At 34.4% G+C, this 18573-nt stretch overlaps 1 protein-coding gene across 2 annotated transcripts; it reads left to right on the top strand.

The window, feature by feature from the left end:
- Window positions 1-816: 816 nt before the first annotated feature.
- Window positions 817-10132, top strand: LOC143075200 (arylacetamide deacetylase-like). Of its 2 annotated transcripts, none has more exons than XM_076250542.1 (5): window positions 817-1024; window positions 3583-3711; window positions 5474-5597; window positions 6410-6473; window positions 9120-10132. In XM_076250542.1, exons 1-5 carry the CDS (start codon window positions 863-865, stop codon window positions 9904-9906), a joined length of 1266 nt encoding a protein of 421 aa, XP_076106657.1. In that variant the 5' UTR covers window positions 817-862; the 3' UTR covers window positions 9907-10132. The 2 variants fall into 2 exon arrangements, with proteins under 2 accessions (XP_076106657.1, XP_076106658.1); XM_076250543.1 differs by lacking the exon at window positions 817-1024 and adding an exon at window positions 2034-2236.
- Window positions 10133-18573: the final 8441 nt, after the last annotated feature.

The following is an 18573-nucleotide window of genomic DNA, read 5'->3' on the forward strand; positions in this document are numbered from 1 at the left end:
TATGCGCATTGGTAAAGGGCCGAGCCACCTTAAGATATATATGTATTAAATTTTACCTGAAAACAGAAAAAAAAACAATTTAACCTTTTGGTCCTCACAAACTATGTCAGTGCTATTTCATTCCATCCATTGAAATGATGATTACCTTTGTTTTACATTTACAGAAGTTCGTTATAAAAAGTGAACTCTTATTTAGGTTTGAATATTACAATGGGAAAGGATAATTTTGTAAGGTCACTCGAAAGTGTGAATATGACTTGTTCTAAATTGGTCATACAATACTTGGGATTTCGGCTTAAATCTTCATAAAACATGACCAAGTATTGTCTAACCTATAAGTAGTTTGTTCCTATAAGTTGTACTGTTACACAACGATCCCAAGGCATGTGGTTAGATGTGAGTAAAGCTAACAAACATATTCTGTTTACTAGTATTACATATTTTTAATGTTGGAGCCTTTTATAGCCGACTATACAGTATGGGTTTATCTCATTTTTGAAGGCCATACGGTTGCCTTTAGTTGTTTATATCCACATCATTTGAACTTTGATTGATATGTGTCTAATTGTTTATCGTACCACATCTCCTTATTTTTTGTTTTTCAATTAAATTAAAATAATTGTTCCTGAAGACCTAACGTGGTGATTAAAATATCTGACATGGTCCCGGTGTGGTATTATGAATCATGATTACGTATATTTATTTATCTATTTATTTATTTTATTTCATGTAAAGTGTTACTCAACTTTACAATCCCTTCAGATACCTCAAATGGTCTTATCTTAAACATTTTGACCAAAGCTTGTTATCTCAACCCAATCTTTGTGAAAACATACTATTTATTAAGGAACGTATATTTGAAATGAAGTTACGATTCCGTGTCTTCGTTATCGTTTGTTCTGTGCTTGTTTTATGGGTTGCATTGTTTCTTTATGTCTTCTTGGAAACACCTGTACCAGATGAATTCCCGGAGGACTTCAAATTTAAATTAATGGATGGACTAATGCGGTTGCATGGATTTCTGGTAAAGTTCACCAATAATTGGGACATTTGAGATAAATGTTTATCTTTATCATATGTACATATATATAGTAACAATTCAAAAGGGGTTTCGGAAATGAAAATTTGTTTAAAAAAATCTTCATTTTTCAGTCTTAATGACAACTGAACCATATTTTTGCAGTTCATATTTGGATATATTTTTAATTAAAAAATCTCCAAACCTTTTTTGAGTTTTATTATACTGTGATATGGCCTTCTACTTTATCAAAAGCCAGTATCCATGGCAACAGCATTTGAAAAAAAAAATCTTTATTTTTTCAATATGATAAATGACCTTTTTTTTCGGTTAGAATTTTGATATTGTCTTTTTTAGAACAACAACTTTGTCAAACATCCTCACTGCTTTATGAAACTTGGACAGAAGATTTGTTTACAACGAAGAGATCCAAAATTTGAAAGAAAAAAATATGTTCCTGTGTATTACTGATGAATGGATATAGTTTTTTTTTTTACAGTAAATTTGTCTACGGTTAAATGTTTTAGTCATTATTATCATGGTCATTCGATGAAGGTTGTTACGAAAACTGGGCATAGTATGCTTCGTCATGGTCAAAAAGAACCTTAAGGAAAAAAAAATGTTTGTGTATATGTTTCTGTTTTTACTGTTAAATCAACTTTATTTCACTAACAAGAAATCATTTTTTTTTTTGTTGGTGAACGACTTACATATTGATTCACATGTCTATGATACTGTCGTTGTCACGTGATTTACACAATTTCAAGTGACAAATGAAGTGCGATATAAATAAATACATGTACTTAAATTATTTTTGGAATACATTTATTTTTATATCGGATGTAGATCTATATGTCAATTAGAAAATATAGAGCCTGATTTATTTATCAATTTAAGTAGACCTTAAGATATCTCAAGTAGGTAATGTGACCCCCTTGATTAAGTATATGATAACACTACACTAACAAAACGTCCCTCCTTTTGTGCTATCTACATCCTATAGTGTAAATATGTCATTAGTTTGTCATCATTGGTTGGACTTTAACTCTTTCGCACATATGGATTATAAACATGGCTTCTCGTACAACGTTTACTATAGTGGCAGTTTTGCTAAGCGTCTTTTTGTATTTTTACTTGGACGCTCATGTACCGGAACCATTCCCACAAAAATTAAAACTTAAAATAATGGACGCTTTTATGAAAACATACGGACACGTTGTAAGTATTATAACTGTATTTGGTAATTTAACTGAGCTATTTGACACGTTATTATGAGAGACAATACAAGACTGATATTGTGATATTTTGGGGCCTTTTATAGCTGACTTTGTGGTATAGGCTTTGCTCATCGTTGAAGGCCGTACGGTGACCTATATTTGATCATTTCTGTGTCATTTGGTCTCTTGTGGAGAGTTGTCTCATTGGCAATCATACCACATCTTCTTTTTTTTTATATTTGATCTGTTTGAATAAAGGAAAGAAAAAGGTTGCTTGTATTTGTGTATGTTTTAATTAGATTTATAATGGGAAGACAGTTTGTTCTATTGTACATCTTTTAAAGGAAACCTGCCCGGTTTGTCTTTAAAATTTGGTCAGAAGATTTGACCTAAGATAATAATCAGAATCGGCCTTAACATTTTAGTTCGCTTTAACTTTACATTGTAATGTAGCTATAGGCATTTTTTCTCATTTCAGCGCATAACGTCTTAGTGTTGTATTTCTATATTTAAGCCAGACTGAATTGAATACGACATTTCCCTCCCGAGTAAAATGTTATTGCGTCCTTGTTTACTCTGGTTTAAATCTTACCTGTTTATATAAAAAAGAAGATGTGGTATGATTGCCAATGAGACAACTATCCACAAAAGACCAAAACGACACAGACATTAACAACTATAGGTCACCGTACGGCCTTCAACAATGAGCAAAGCCCATACCGCATAGTCAGCTATAATAGGCCCCGATAAGACAATGTAAAACAATGCAAACGAGAAAACTAACGGCCTTATTTATGTAAAAAAATGTTTGTGGTTTCATATTGCTCGAAGATATTATTTCTGAAAATGAATTATATAAAAAAAAAACTTTATCATTTGCAATTAATTGAAAATATTACTCTCATTTTGGAAACACATTAAACAAAGTGTAATGCCAGGTTGATCTGTTGCGTTCCCTTATTCATCGATGTGTTAAATCAATGTGTTTTATTTTGTCCTTTCGGACACTAAAAAATAAAAAGAAACTAGAGATTAGCGATAATTCCGTTACATTCTGTCTTACAAATTGGCGATAATTTCATGGAATATTCTGTCTTAAAGAATGGCAATAATTCTGTTATATTATGTCTGAGTCATTTTTAAACGCAGTATCTGTAATGTAGGAGTTAGAACCGGATTACATCATGAAAAACGTTGATGACGTCACGGTCACATGACAAAATTATGTTTATGAGCTGATAGACAAAACACTGTCAGCCTACCAGAAGACGTGTTACATTCAAAATTAAATTACCAGGATTTTTAACTACGAGTCATAAATGTGCACATATATTTTTTTTCCTTCAGATGTCTGGTATGACCTCATTAGGACTGATCGAATATTTTTCAGCAGCCGACAGGAAGATAGGTGATTGGTTCATACTCACCATGACGACGGGTTTCCCATGGGGTTCCGGTGTAGATTCCAGACTACAAGTAAGAATAGTTCGAGAAAAGAGAAAAAAACACTAATCATGTGGAATATGAGATGTCATTAAAACGTCATCTATGGTTATTTACAATAAAAACAAATATGTCAACTGATCCAAAAATATGTCTTCAGATCTAAAAATGTGTCAACTGAACCAAATGTATTTCCACTTTATATCTAAACATGTGTCTGCTGATCCCGATCTACAAATGTTCTACTGATCGGCTATTTGTATATGGATTCAAACAGATCCGAAAAAAAAGTCAACTGCATGATCAAAATAATGGTCAACTGATCCAAATACATGTCTCCAGATCTAGAAACATGCCGACTTAATATCCAAATAAATGTCTACTGGTTTCAATATACAAATTTCTACGAATCAAATTATTTGTATTCCAGTCTCTGCCAAACTGTTTTAGGGTTTGTCCGACAGAAAAAGAAATTTGAAATTTTCTACTTTATTTTCAACTAAAAATATTTAAATTTCTAAATGACCGAATCTTTTTGTCTGACATTTTGTCAGTTAGACTAGTTAAGGATATACTGGTATACGGATTCAAATATATGTTAACTTTTTACATAAATAAGGCCGTTAGTTTTCTCGTTTGAATTGTTTTACATTGTCTTATCGGGGTCTTTTATAGCGGACTATGCGGTATGGGCTTTGCTCATTACTGAAGGCCGTACGGTGACCTATAGTTGTTAATGTCTGTGTCATTTTGGTCTTTTGAGGACAGTTGTCTCATTGGCAATCATACCACATCTTCTTTTTTATATTATCTAAATATATGTCAACTTATCTAAATATATGTCAACAGATCTATAAAAGTCCCTGCATGATGAAAATAAGTGTCAACTGATTAAGATGTCGATCTGTGTCTGCTTATTCAAATATAAATTATATGAAATTTTTTGTTGTTTTTTATTAACAACTTTTATTTCAATAATTATTACGAATCCCAATTAAAATAAGGCACAAAAACAGCAAAAAGTTTATTTTAATATTGACAACTGATGATAAAAGATTTCACACAAACAAAAAAGGATGTTCTTAGAGAAAGTCTAAAATGTTACTATATATCCTGTACAGGTTACTGAATCGGGTAATTTTTTAAGTTTATGGTCTAAATGCGTTATGAACATTTATAATGCGAGAGTTCATGGTTTATATATATATGCAACAGAGTCTGTCATAATATAACAATAGAAACTGATTTTCCTGCACATTTTAATGAGACAAAATGTTTGTATTTCAAGAGTTCAAAATACGAGTAGGCTAGAATATACAAATAAAACATGTCCCATTATGTCTATTGTCTTAGCTGGTAGGACATTGAGTGCCTTTTACATTATAAAACAATTTAATTATTTTCATCTTTCCTCAAGATTTTGTAAGCAAAGCTTGTAATGTTGACTTATTTATGAAAAAGGTGTCTTTCTGGGTGCCTTCATTTAAAACAAAATCTATTCCGTAAATGCTTGCAAAAATAATTAAATATGTGTTGTGTTAGCCATATTACTAAAGTGAAATAAGTCGAAGGTGGGTTGTTTTTTCAAAATACAGTCGATATGCATATGGGTACAAGTTGTGCGCCCTACTGACTGGATTTATTTTTAATTATGTGAAACAGAATTCATTAACATCTTCTCAAAGACTAAAATGTCATTCTGCAAGGTCATTACGGTTCTCTTTCTGATATCTTGTGAAGATGACCTGTCACTAAAATTCTACTGGGAATTAAGCTAGATGTTGTATTTTTACAGATAACTGATACTAAACTTCGTGATGTGAGAGTAAAAATATACCAGCCAGCGAACAGTCTTGGTAAAAAGAAAAGACCCGTACTTGTGTATTTTCACGGAGGAGGATGGAGCTTACTTTCGGCTGGTAAATATGTTTACTCCTTGTATATACTGGGGGACTTTAAGGCTCAAAACATAATATAAACTTTAATTTAAAACGTTTTAACCCGCTGCATTTGTTTGCACCTGTCCTAATTCAGGAACATAATATTTCGGTGGTTGTCGTTTGTTGATGTGGTTAATAAGTATTTCTGTTTTTTTTTTTTTTTTTATATATATATATATAAGACCGCTGGTTTCCCTTTTGAATGGTTTTACATGTTGGGTTCCTTTATAGCTTGCTGTTCGGTGATAACCAAGGTTCCACGTTGAGGACCGTACTGTGACATATAATGTGGTGTTTTTTTTACAAATTGTGATTTGGATGGAGATTTGTCTCATTGGCACTCATTTGTATCTTCATATATCTATTTAATGGTGTATTGCTAAAGACCTTTTTATTTACCTCTGAATGTCTTTTGAAAATTTTAGTCCTTTAAGGCATCACAAATGTTATTAGGATATATTGTCGAAGACCGTGTGTTTACCTCTTGATGTCCTTGGGATTGCTTTGTCCTTTAATTTTATGTTAACCCTGTGTGTAATTTCATTCGACATTATCTACTAATTCCGTACAAATATTTAAGATCAAGCATGAAAGAGCTGGGACATTCTGAAATCAAATGCAAAGTGAAACAACTGTACCAGGCCATATTCTGTTTGATTTTTTTCTCATAGTCGGACCTTCTAGTAAGTAGTTGTCGTTGGTTGCTGTTGTATGCTATAACTGTGTTTCACTGATTGTTTTCGTATACATATTTTGGGCTGCTACTTTAAAAGAATTACTGTTTTTTTCAGATTGTTATGACCCAATCATGAGGAAGATCTCTCGGGAAAGCGAGGTTGTTGTAATATCAGTTGAGTAGGTACCAGCTACTGTTGTTATATTACATCATCAAAACGCTCACATTTGTTTGTCTTTATCAAACACCAGCTGCTTAACTAATCACCAATAACGTGATTAAAGGATTTTTGTATATATATTGAAAGAACATATTATGTAAAACAAAAATTGTAAGTTTATCCATTTTCAAAATGACCGGATTGGAGACTTGTTACATTTTTTTCTTGATGATAATCTTTATTACGGATTTTATTTCGCAGTGGTCAAGATACTAAAACTTATCTTGTATTTCACCGATACATTATTGTTTCGATATAGCAATATTTTTATATACAGGTAATAGTTTTACGTATAATTTTAAAAAATATTATTCTCAAATGTGATACAATTGTGAGGAAATAAATTTTACTTTATTTTTGGTAAAACGGACAATCCATAATTTGAGAATATTTTACATTAAAGCGACTTTAAATTAAAGTTGTAAAGAATTGATTAAATTCATTTGTAAATATACTTAATAAAGTAAGTTACGTTATAACGGTCACTATAGATAAATGTTATTAAAGGTCAATATTACATGTCAAGCCTCAAGCTAAGTTAAACACTTTACAAGTTCGTAATGCAACTTTTCTTCGGTCATATCGAATACACAGATAAATCGATTGATACATGTATATGGATTGAACCTTATCCAGTTACGAATAATTAAATAATACATCAAACAATATATGTGATGTCCATGTATATTAAAAATTTACTTTATTTTTGGTAAAACGGACAATCCATAATTTGAGAATATTTTACATTAAAGCGACTCTAAATTAAAGTTGTAAAGAATTGATTAAATTCATTTGTAAATATACTTAATAAAGTAAAATTTATTTCCTCACACATTCATTGTTACTCATATTTAATCTATTTTCAATTATACTTATTTACCATTTTACAGCCCGATCTATAATTTGTGTATGCCCCACCTACAATAATAGCGGGGCATTATGTTTTCTGGTCTGTGGGTCCGTTCGTTCGTCGTACCGTGTGTTCGTCCGTCTATCTGTCCCGCTTCAGGTTAAAGTATTGGTCAAGGTAGTTTTTGATGGAGTTGAAGTCCAAGCAACTTAAAATTAGTATACATGTTCCATATGATATGGTCTTTCTAATTTTATTTTAAATGACAAATAAGAGTCTTTATCCCAATTTCACGGTCCAGTAAACATAGAGAATGATAGTGTGAGTGGACACATTCTTGTTTGAATACTACTCAGTATAGAATTTAATGATTTTTCACAGCTGCTTTCTATGGTGGCCGGATGCGGCCATTTCGCCTTTTCGCGTTTTCGCGTTTTCTCCTTTCACTTTGCAAACGCGAAATCGCGAAATCGAGAAATCGGGAAATCGGAAAATCGGGAAATCGAAAAATCGAGAAAGCGAAATCGAGAAATTGAGAAATCAGGAAATCGGGAAAGCGGGAAAGCGAGAAAGCGAAAACGCGAAATTGAGAAATCAAGAAGCAAAAACGCGAAAACGGGAAATGAAATAGATTTCCCGATTTTTCGATTTCCCGATTTCTCGATTTCGCGTTTTTGCTTTCTTGATTTCTCGACTTCCCGATTTCCCGATTTCTCGATTTCGCTTTCTCGATTTCTCGATTTCCCGATTTCCCGATTTCTCGATTTCTTGATTTCGCGTGAAAGTGAAAGGAGATAACGCGTAAAACGCGAAAAGGCGAAATGGCCGCATCCGGCCACCATAGCTTTCAATAGTTTTCAACATGTATCTTTACCTTTTCTTGACACCTGCTGCTCTATGAGCTGACTTTGTTTTAGTAGGCTTTATATATTTGAGTTGAGTGCCCAACAACAGTTCTATCTAAAAGGTAGAAAACGAAACGTAATATTGAACAAACTATGTCTCACCTGTCGGCAAAAAATTAAAAAAAACCTATGATTGAAAGCAATAATTCAAAGTCGCTGGACCATAACATTGAATATAGGACCTCGAAATAGTCATTAAACTGATATGATCTGATAGTGATGCGAATTTATAAAAACCATCATTAATCTATCACAAGTAGTTCCTATCTACTTGCTTAAGGAGAAAACTCGGCATTAAACATTGCTTAATTAATTGAAAGAAAACATGGCATTGAACATTGCTTATTAATTGAAAGAAAACATGGCATTGAACATTGCTTGTTTATTGAAAGACAATAGACTCTGACCTAGGGAAAAGCAATTCATATGTCCCACTTTCCGCGACTTTCGTCGTAGATGAGAAAAAAAAGCCATATACATTGCAGTTTGTAGATTATTTCCTGAAATGCATTGTTTGCTTCAACATGAATCCAATCTGACCTGCGATTTCGAGGGGTTTGGCGGGCGTCCTGCAATTTCGTGGTGTTTGGCGGGCGTCCTGCGATCTCGAGGTGTTTGGGGCGACCTGCGATTTCGAGGGGTTTGGCGGACGAACTGCGACCTGGCAAGCTTGTAACCTCTAACTCAAACAAAAACCCGTCAAATTTGATCGAAATAAAGACGTTGTGTACTAATTGTTACATAGTGTGCCCCATTGTATTTACAATGTTGTCTGCTCTATGGTCAGGTTGTTGTCGATTTGACACATTCCCCTTTTCCATTCTCAATTTTATCTATTTTTATATTTAAGCTACAGACTCAGTCCACAGCATCCGTTTCCAGTACCACTAAACGATTGCTTCGATGTTGTGGAGTATGTCTTAGATAACAGTGACACACTAGGTGTTGATTCGTCGCGAGTTGCCATAGGAGGCGACAGTGCTGGAGGAAACATGGCGGCAGCAATATCCCTTCGACTTCAAAAACGGATAGCTTTACAACTCGTGCTTGTTCCCGTTTTGCAAATTATAAATTGGCAGACGACAGGATATATGGAAAATGTCCTTTACCTTAACAAGAGTATAAATTCTCCGAATTCCTTGGTTTTTCTTACAAACTATCTCAATTTATCACCTGCGTACGCACATCAATTTTTGATAAACAATCACACATCACCTGAATTCAAAAAGTCTAAATATTTTGACAGCGTCGATCAGAAAAAATGGATGCCAAAAAAGTACGTTCGAACGAAGGACTTATGGGAAAATATTGAATATAAGAAAGATTTTGGAAATCAAGAATTATTTAAAAAAGTAGAAGGATATCTTAAAGAACCTTTAATTTCGCCATTGATAGCGGATGACGAGACTTTATCAGGACTTCCGTTTACTTACATCATGACATGTGGATATGATTTTATACGTGATGATGGTATAATGTTTCACGAGAAACTCAAATACTTAAATGTTAAAACAGAACTGGCTCATTATCCTGAAGGATTTCACAATGCTTTAATGTTTCCCCATGGGCCTCTGAAAATGGACATTGGTGTTAAAATAATTGCAGATATTGTACGAATTTTGAAAAATAAGCTTTGACAGTGTGATGAATATCTTAGTGACTGTATGCTAAAATATTAGTATTAACAGACATGCTGCCTCAGAATGGATATTTGTGTCTATATGATTTTAGTTCAGTTTTGTTTGAAGCAAATGTGTGTATTTGTCAGGACGTATCATCAAAATTTATGTGAAAATGAATTAAACTGGTACAAAATGTTGTCTTTAAAAAAAAGAAACACAACAATGTGCAATTTACAATTGATGTGTTTTTTCTATGGATTGCCAGTAAGCTTTAAAAATAAGCCTGATCGACAATTGAATCAAATTATGTCAAATTAGCTATACATATATTCATTAGTAAGTGTGATAAACACATTAAACAGTTCCGTTTTCAACCTTTTTAAAGACCGAGTAATGTAGAAAATCAAACCGTCCTGTTTCAACAATAACTTTTGTACAACTTCAAAAATGCATTTTTTTTTACAACTATCCGAGACGCCCACAACCTGATACATGTGTATAATGATATTTCAGTGGGAGGATCAATGCATCTATGAATTGTGCATTCTAGCAAACACTTTTTGCTGTTTTCAACTTTTATCATACATGTACAGAAATTGAAAAAAACAAATGTTCTTTTCCTGTTTCCTGGAAAGTCGTCATTTATACCCCAATTCAACCTGATTCTGGCACGAAATACTTTTTCCACAGTCAGTATACAATATAATATGAATAGATATGCCTCATATCTCGGTTGAAAAGTTTAAGGAATTTTATTATGATGTTCCATGATAATTTTATATTAGATCACACAGCAATCCCAGACATCATCTTAATAAAATTGAGAATGGAAATGGGGAATGTGTCTTAGAGACAACAACCCGACCAAAGAGCAGACAACAGCCGAAGGGGTTCAACACAGCGAGAAAATCTCGCACCCGGAGGTGGTCCTCAGCTGGTCCCTAAACAAAACTGAGTAAAGGTTCAGTGAAAATGGACGTCACACTTAAACTCAAAAACATATAAATGAACTAAGAAATTAAAAAAACCTACAAGACTAACAAAGGCCAGAGTTACAGTTTGATTGTAGAACAAAGCTTGGTGGTTCGTCGAAAAAATCATAGCCACCATTTATTTCTTAAAAGGTCATGTACCAAGTCAGGAACATTGCAGTTGTTATCAAATAGTGCGTTTCTATGTATGTTGACGTCTGATTTTTTTGCATAGTACTTCTATAGTTCCTTTGTTTTCCTCTTATAGATGATGTGTTTCCCTTTGTTTTAGTTTGTAACCCGAATTTGTTTTCCATCAAGCGACTTTTCAACAGTGGTATATTCTACTGTTTATTTGAATGTTGTTTGTTTGTCCTTCAAGTATATTGCTTCTCTAATCCAGAAGACACGTCATGTTTTTTTTAACAAAAACCAGTAGCACCACCACCATATGAACTATTCAACAATTGGGAACCAAGGCGATCATATTTTTGCTGAAAACAAAGGCTTCTCAAATGAATGATTTTACTTTTACAAGAAAAACCTAGAACAATATAGTGAAGTGTTCAAGCCCTGGGATGAACGATGAAGATGTAGGCTCGCCAATGTTCCTTTGTCACTGATAATGAAAATGAAAGTTCGCATAGTTATCTAATCTGAAATATAGTATACAATGCTTGAAAGAAAACACGACAGCAATGCAATCACTTTTGAAAGAAAGATATTGAAAAAGTATGGCGGCTAGAGATAAGAAAATGATTTCGAATTAGCTTTAACCTTAACAAAACAACCATCCGTCAAACAGCAGGGTTCCGTTTAATATCGTAGCGGCTACGTAGGGCTACGTAGATTTGTGTCTACTGAACGAGTAGCTAGCCTAGCTGCTATTAATATCTATGTAGCAGCTAGGCTAGCTACACGTTCAAAAGTCATAAATCTACGTAGCCCTATATAGCTGCTACGATCTTGAACTCAACATTGAACACGCTTATCTGTGAAATATCACTCACATATGCTCAAAAGACTATACTGGGCCGCGTTCAATATTGTAGCTGCTATGTAGTGCTACTTAGATTTGTGTCTATTGAACGTGTAGCTAGCCTATAGTTTCTACATAGATATTGATAGCAGGGTTGAGTTCAATATCGTAGCAGCTACGTAGCGGCTACGTAGCTGCTATCAATATTTGTGTAGCAGCTAGTCTATAGCTACACGTTCAATAGTCAAAATCTACGTAGCACTACGTAGCAGCTACGATATTGAACGCGGCCCAGCTACGTAGCCGCTACGTAGCTGCTACGATATTGAACTCGACCCAGGTATCAATGATGAGTTTATTGCTAACCAATTACGAGATATAAAACCAAAACACTATCTTTGGAAAAAGAAAACAGAAACACTAAAGGCACTTTTTAGAATATGATACGAAGATATTAAATGGTATACTAGACAAAGCAGAATTTTGTCAGTTTCCTTAAAGGTCTTAGACTCAATATGTTCGAAAAAGAAATTAATCTAATGTTTAGTACATTTGTTACCAATAAAACAAGGTAGATGACATATGAACGGTTATAACATTGTCTTTAAATGTATAATACACGAAACAGAAACTGCAAAATGTGTCAATCAAATGATTTGAAATGCAATTGTTGGGGCAGATCTTCAAAAATCAGGAGCACTTATCTTTTTAGAGTTTGCAGATAAAATTGAGAATGGAAATGGGGAATGTGCCAAAGAGACAACAACCCGACCATAGAGCAGACAACAGCAGAAGGTCACCAACAGGTCTTCAATGCAACGAGACATTCCCGCATCCCGAGGCGTCCTTCAGCTGGCCCCTAAACAAATATATACTAGTTCAGTGATAATGAACGCCATACTAAACTCCAAATTGTACACAAGAAACTAAAAGTTATACAATAAAGGCCAGTGGCTCCTGACTTGGGACAGGCGCAAAAATGTGGCGCGGTTAAACATGTTTGTGATATCTCAACCCTCCCCTATACCTCTAAGTAAACGCATAACAATACGCACATTAAAATTCAGTTCAAGAGAAGTCCAAGTCTGATGTCAGAAGATGTAACCAGAGAAAATAAACACTATGACAATAATACATAAATAACATCAGACTACTAGCAGTTAACTGACACGCCAGCTCCAGACTTCAATTAAACTGATATAAAATTATGTCTTCATCATATGAATATCCGGCACAACCCTCCTCGTGAGAGGTTTAGTATCATACCATCATAACATATATGAGAAAAACATAACCCGTGTCATGCCAACAACTGGTTTTTAAATAAATGTGTTTAGTTCCGATGCAAAGACCTTATAAGTGAATCAATATTAACGGCAAAATATGCAATCTGGTTTGTATGAGAAAAAAAACAGATCTGCGAAAATGACAAAATAATCTGAAGTCATGGGCAAATGACAACTGATGAAATTTCTTTCCACGATTTTCAGCAATTGAAGTCTCGAACTGGAGGGCGATTTTAGGCAAAAAAAACACCATAAATGCAAACAGAGAACAGTATTAAACACAACAACAAAAAACTTAGCAACGCTAACCCTACCAAAACCAGCATGATCTCAGGTACTCCGTTAGTCAACATAAATTGTAAGGAAGAGTGTAATTCCGTCCAAAAAATGTGTTTAACCTGATGCACACTCAAGTTCAAATTGGAAGTCTTCACAAAAAAGCTGCATACAAAAACCAGAGCAATGCCTGAGAGTGTAGGAAAATGTTTCTACTTAATTTTCTGTTTAAAGGTTCTCACCCAAAGAAATTAAAACCAAGCCGATCTTCAAACTCGATAAACATGATATCAGTCATATTTTGCATCATTATATATGCAGCTACATTAAATTCACGAATGACGAAACCGGTATAAACAGGTCATGCCTTCGTGTTGCTTAGTAATTACAAATCAGGTCATAATGGCGTCCTTACAATTTGCGACGGGATGAATTCATTTAAACTACTTGGAACTTTTGGTTCAATAGCTTCATTGTATCCAGCAACCCTCCATCAAAGATAATCGTGATTGGAAATGCAAACCCTGGAATATTGTATAAATCGGGAGATACATACGCATATGCAAGTGCTGCTGGATTGTTACAAAAAAGACACGGTCAACATATCAACCTTGAAGAACAGCTCAGGAACAGAAGTAATAGACAGTAAGGGGAAAGCTGCTATACTTAATGAAGTTGAACAGTACGATAGTGTATTTACAGACGAAGATATGAAAACAATGCCATCTTTTGGAAACAGCAAAATCGACGACATAGAAAGACTAAGAGTAACAGAAAATGGCGTAAACAAACTTCTCAAAAAGCTAGACACATCAAAAGACATGGGGCCAGACATGATACCAACTGGAATCCTAAAAGAGGCAGCGGACCAAATATCTCCATTTCTATCATACATATTTAACCAGGCTTTGGCATCTGGGACAGTACCATCAGACTGGAAGCTAGCAAACTTCTCATAAATTACAGCTGTCTACAAAAAAGGTGATTGCACACTAGCAGTCAACTTCAAGCCCGTCTCTCTAACCCCTATATGCTGTAAAACAATGGAACATAACATATACCGCCATGTTATAAACCAGTTAGAAAAACACAACATTTTAGACTACCAACCCGGTTTCAAACAACATCGCTCCTTTGAAACACAACTGGTGAACACAATAGAATCAGTGGCACGATCTTCAGATATGAGAGCACAAATAGATATGCGTGTTCTATATTTTTTCTAAGGCATTTGACACAGTCCCACACCAGAGGCTATTGCAAAAATGAGCTACTACGGTATCTGCGGAGATGTTCTCGACTGGATGAGCGCATAGCTTACCAAAAGAAATCAACGAGTTTTGGTAGATGGTGAAATGAGTGATATGGAAGCAGTATGTTCCGGTGTACACCAGAAGACGGTACATGGACCCTATGCTTCCTGCTATATATTAACGACATAGGCGATTCTATATCGCCATGTACCAGTCTACGACTATTTGCTGACGACTCCCTCTTGGACAGAAGCGTCCACAACTTGGATACATGCCAGCATCTACAATAAGACCTAACGCAACTGGTAGAATGGGCAAGACGCTGGCAGATGACATTCCATCCAGCAAAATGTTTCATCCTTTGGGTGGCCCGAAAACGCCATCCTGTTGTTCACAACTACCATATGATGGGACATTACCAGGGAACAGTTTAGCACTACCCATACCTCGGCTTAGAACTATCAGAGGACATGATTGGGCCATCATAAGCAACATCAAAAGCCAAGAGAGCACTTGATTTTTTAAGAAGGAACTTCAATAAGTGCCCACAGGACATAAAAGAGAGCGCATACAAAACATTAGTTCGACCTCACCTTGAGTTTGCATCTGCAGTGTGGGGCCCATATAAAAAGTGCCATATTAACCAAATCGTGATGGTACAACGAAGAGCTTCCCGATTTGTAACAACAACCTATTCTCGGAAACCAGGAACTGTAACCAACATCCTACAGACACTTGGCTGGCCAACACTAGCAACACGAAGACAAGGAGCCAGGCTATACATATACCTATATACGATCCACATGGAGAAGCATCAGTCATTATTACAGATTACATCAGGAGACTAACTGTAACAACCCGACAATACCACAGAGACAGGTTTTCTAGAGTCAGCACTTCAACGGATGCCTATAAATACAGTTTCATCCCAAGAACACTTGTTGACTGGAACAAACTACTTGAAAGTGCCATCCAAGCCCCCACAACAGATACTTTCCGGGTCTGTGTGTGGCAATTCCTGGCGTTACTATTGATGCCTGATTTTAACCCTGTACAGTTGTTGCAAACATCACATTATTTTATTTGTTTTTGTTCCTGTTAATACACAAAAGTTTTTGTTTATTTTTAACTTGGCGTTTACTGATTGACACACTCGCACAGTTTATCTGCGTTATGGAAATTTCGACTGCAGATTAACCACATAGAAGTAGAAGTACATAACAATTAGGTTAACATTCAGGAAGGTGGAATCATCTCTCTGTCAAGTTTTGTTATCAACCTATATTCATTATCAATTTTCTAGATGTAAGTAAAGATATAAAAAAAGGCAACAGTAGTATACTGCTGTTCGAAATTCATAAATCGATTGAGAAAAAAACAAATCCGGGTTACAAACTAAAACTGAAAAAAAAACACATCAAATATAAAAAAAGAAATATATAAATATAACTACGACACAACAGAAACACGACATAAACATATAACACCCACAGAAACGAACTATAATATAACAATGGCCATTTTCCTGACTTGGTACAGGACATTTTAAGAAAACAAATGATGGTGAGTTGAACCTGGTTTTGTGGCATGCAAAACCTCCCGCTTTTATGACAATGTGTAACATTAAAATGACAACATTACATGACAGGACTACAATACAAATAAATGGGAGAACATATAGGACAGAGAAACACACGAATAATAGCTAACAAAAGGTAAACAGGTTTAAAATCTAATACGTCAGACACGCGTTTCGTCCACACAAGACTAACCAGTGACGCTCAGATGAAAAAAGTTCGAAAGCCAAAACGAGTATACAAGGTTGAAGAGCATTGACCAAAAGTTCCAAAAGGTTGTGCCTAATACGGTAGGGTTTTCTGCCTGGTATAAAAACATCCTTATTATTTAGAATAGTTCATGCTTTTGCAAACAGTATTTTTTTTATAAAAAGACTATATTATAGATCTACATGATAAAACCAAAGTGGTGACTACAAAATAAAAACGGAAACATTACATAACACAACCTAAACCAGCACATAAAAATTCACTGCGGAGTTAGTCAAAGCCATTAACGCACACAAAGTGACGTCACATTTGAATTTCTAAAACAAAATCAAAAATAAGATAAAATTAGGATAGAATTCAAGATAGGCTTAAATGTATCTATGCTATCCTTTATTTCAAGTTCAATGCGATAGGAAAGCTGCATTCAATATTGTCACAAAACTTGTGAACGTTTGGTTAAATGATAATGTTAGATTTTTTGCTCTTCCTATGAAACTCCTATATGAAGTTGGCCTTAAATGAATAAAGAAACAAGTCAGCAAGAAGAGGAGCATTGTTGGTACGCATAAGAATACCGATTGTTTTTTTTAAACACGTCTTTTTTTTAAATACGTCTTTCAAACAGTCTCTGTTGCATGATTTTTTTTTATCATTAATTGTTTTTGGATTTTAACTAGCTTTCAGCAAATGCGAATACTCTCAAATCGTACTTTCGTGTTAATTTGACCTTTTGATAGTCTCTCTATTTTTAATATATACCAGATTTGATAAGTGTTTGGCATGACTATAGATGTTTACTTCTGTTCTCGTACTATGAACAACAAAATTAAATTATTTATTTGGTAAAAATAAATTCCGTATTCCATGGCTGTATACCTTATACAAAATTATTTTCATTTTCCTGTGTACATTACTTTATTTGTCGACATGTTGTCCAATGTTATGGTTGTCTTTTTGATATGTTTAACATATCATACCTTATTTCAGTGATCTTATATCTACATTTATATCATAGATCAAATTTATTCGTTCAGTATATGTTCACTTGTTTGTGTTGATATATCTATTTATTGAGTTAAGCCATTTCATTTGATAAATTATAGTGTGTCTTTCTATGTTGTGATGTCACATTTTTGTTTCAAGTAAGGGTGAATGTTGGTACCTATTAAAACGTTAAACCCCACTGTATGTGTTGTCCCCGTCTTAAGTTAAGTGTTTCACGGTTTTGTTTACATAGATTAGATCGTTAGTTTGAATGGTTTTGCTTTAGTCATTTTTGGAATCCGTTATAGCTTGCTGTTCAAGTTGAGCAAAGGCTCCGTAACGAAGAACGTATTTTGCCATTTGATTGGGGACTTTCCTTTTTGAATTTTCCTCAGAGTTCATTATTTTTGTGCTTTTTACTTTTTAAGCAGACAAGCCCATTTATTATGCTCCATTTATGGGCATTGTTTTTTTCTGGTCTGTGCATTCGTTAGTCCGTCCGTTCGTCCGTCTGTCCCGCTTCAGGTTAAAGTTTTTGGTCGAGGTAGTTTTTGAAGAAGTTGAAGTCCAATCAACTTGAAACTTAGCAAACATGTTCCCTATGATATAATCTTTCTAATTTAATGCTAAATTAGAGATATTATCCCATTTTCACGGTCCACTGAAAATAAAAAATGATAGTGCGGATGGGGCATCCGTGTACTCGGGACACATTCTTGTTCGACCTTTAATGGTTTACTTTTACAAATTGTGACTCTCATACAATATCTTTTTATTATATCTATGTTTAAGCTTAGCTTTGATTGCAAATGGGATTGACCTCAATATATAAGAAATAAGTTTTATGGAGCGCTTGAAACACCGATCAGCATAACGTTGTTTGAAAGGACAAGTATGTAATGTAGGTATACAATGTAATGAAGGAAGGAAGACTAAGTAATTTGTCTTTGGTTTAAATTCCAAAGGAACAGAGAACAAACTTATGATTATTCAGGGTGTCTCCTTGGTGAGCATCGTGGGTTTACATGTTGAGTTCCCAAAGGAAGTGTCATGCAATACATAATTCCTTTATTGAGCAATTTATCTAATGTCATTTAAATACGAAAACAATTTTGTTTTGGGCTTGATTTGCAGATACAACTTAAT

This window comes from Mytilus galloprovincialis, chromosome 5 (assembly GCF_965363235.1).
Source record: "Mytilus galloprovincialis chromosome 5, xbMytGall1.hap1.1, whole genome shotgun sequence".
Lineage (NCBI taxonomy): Eukaryota > Metazoa > Mollusca > Bivalvia > Mytilida > Mytilidae > Mytilus > Mytilus galloprovincialis.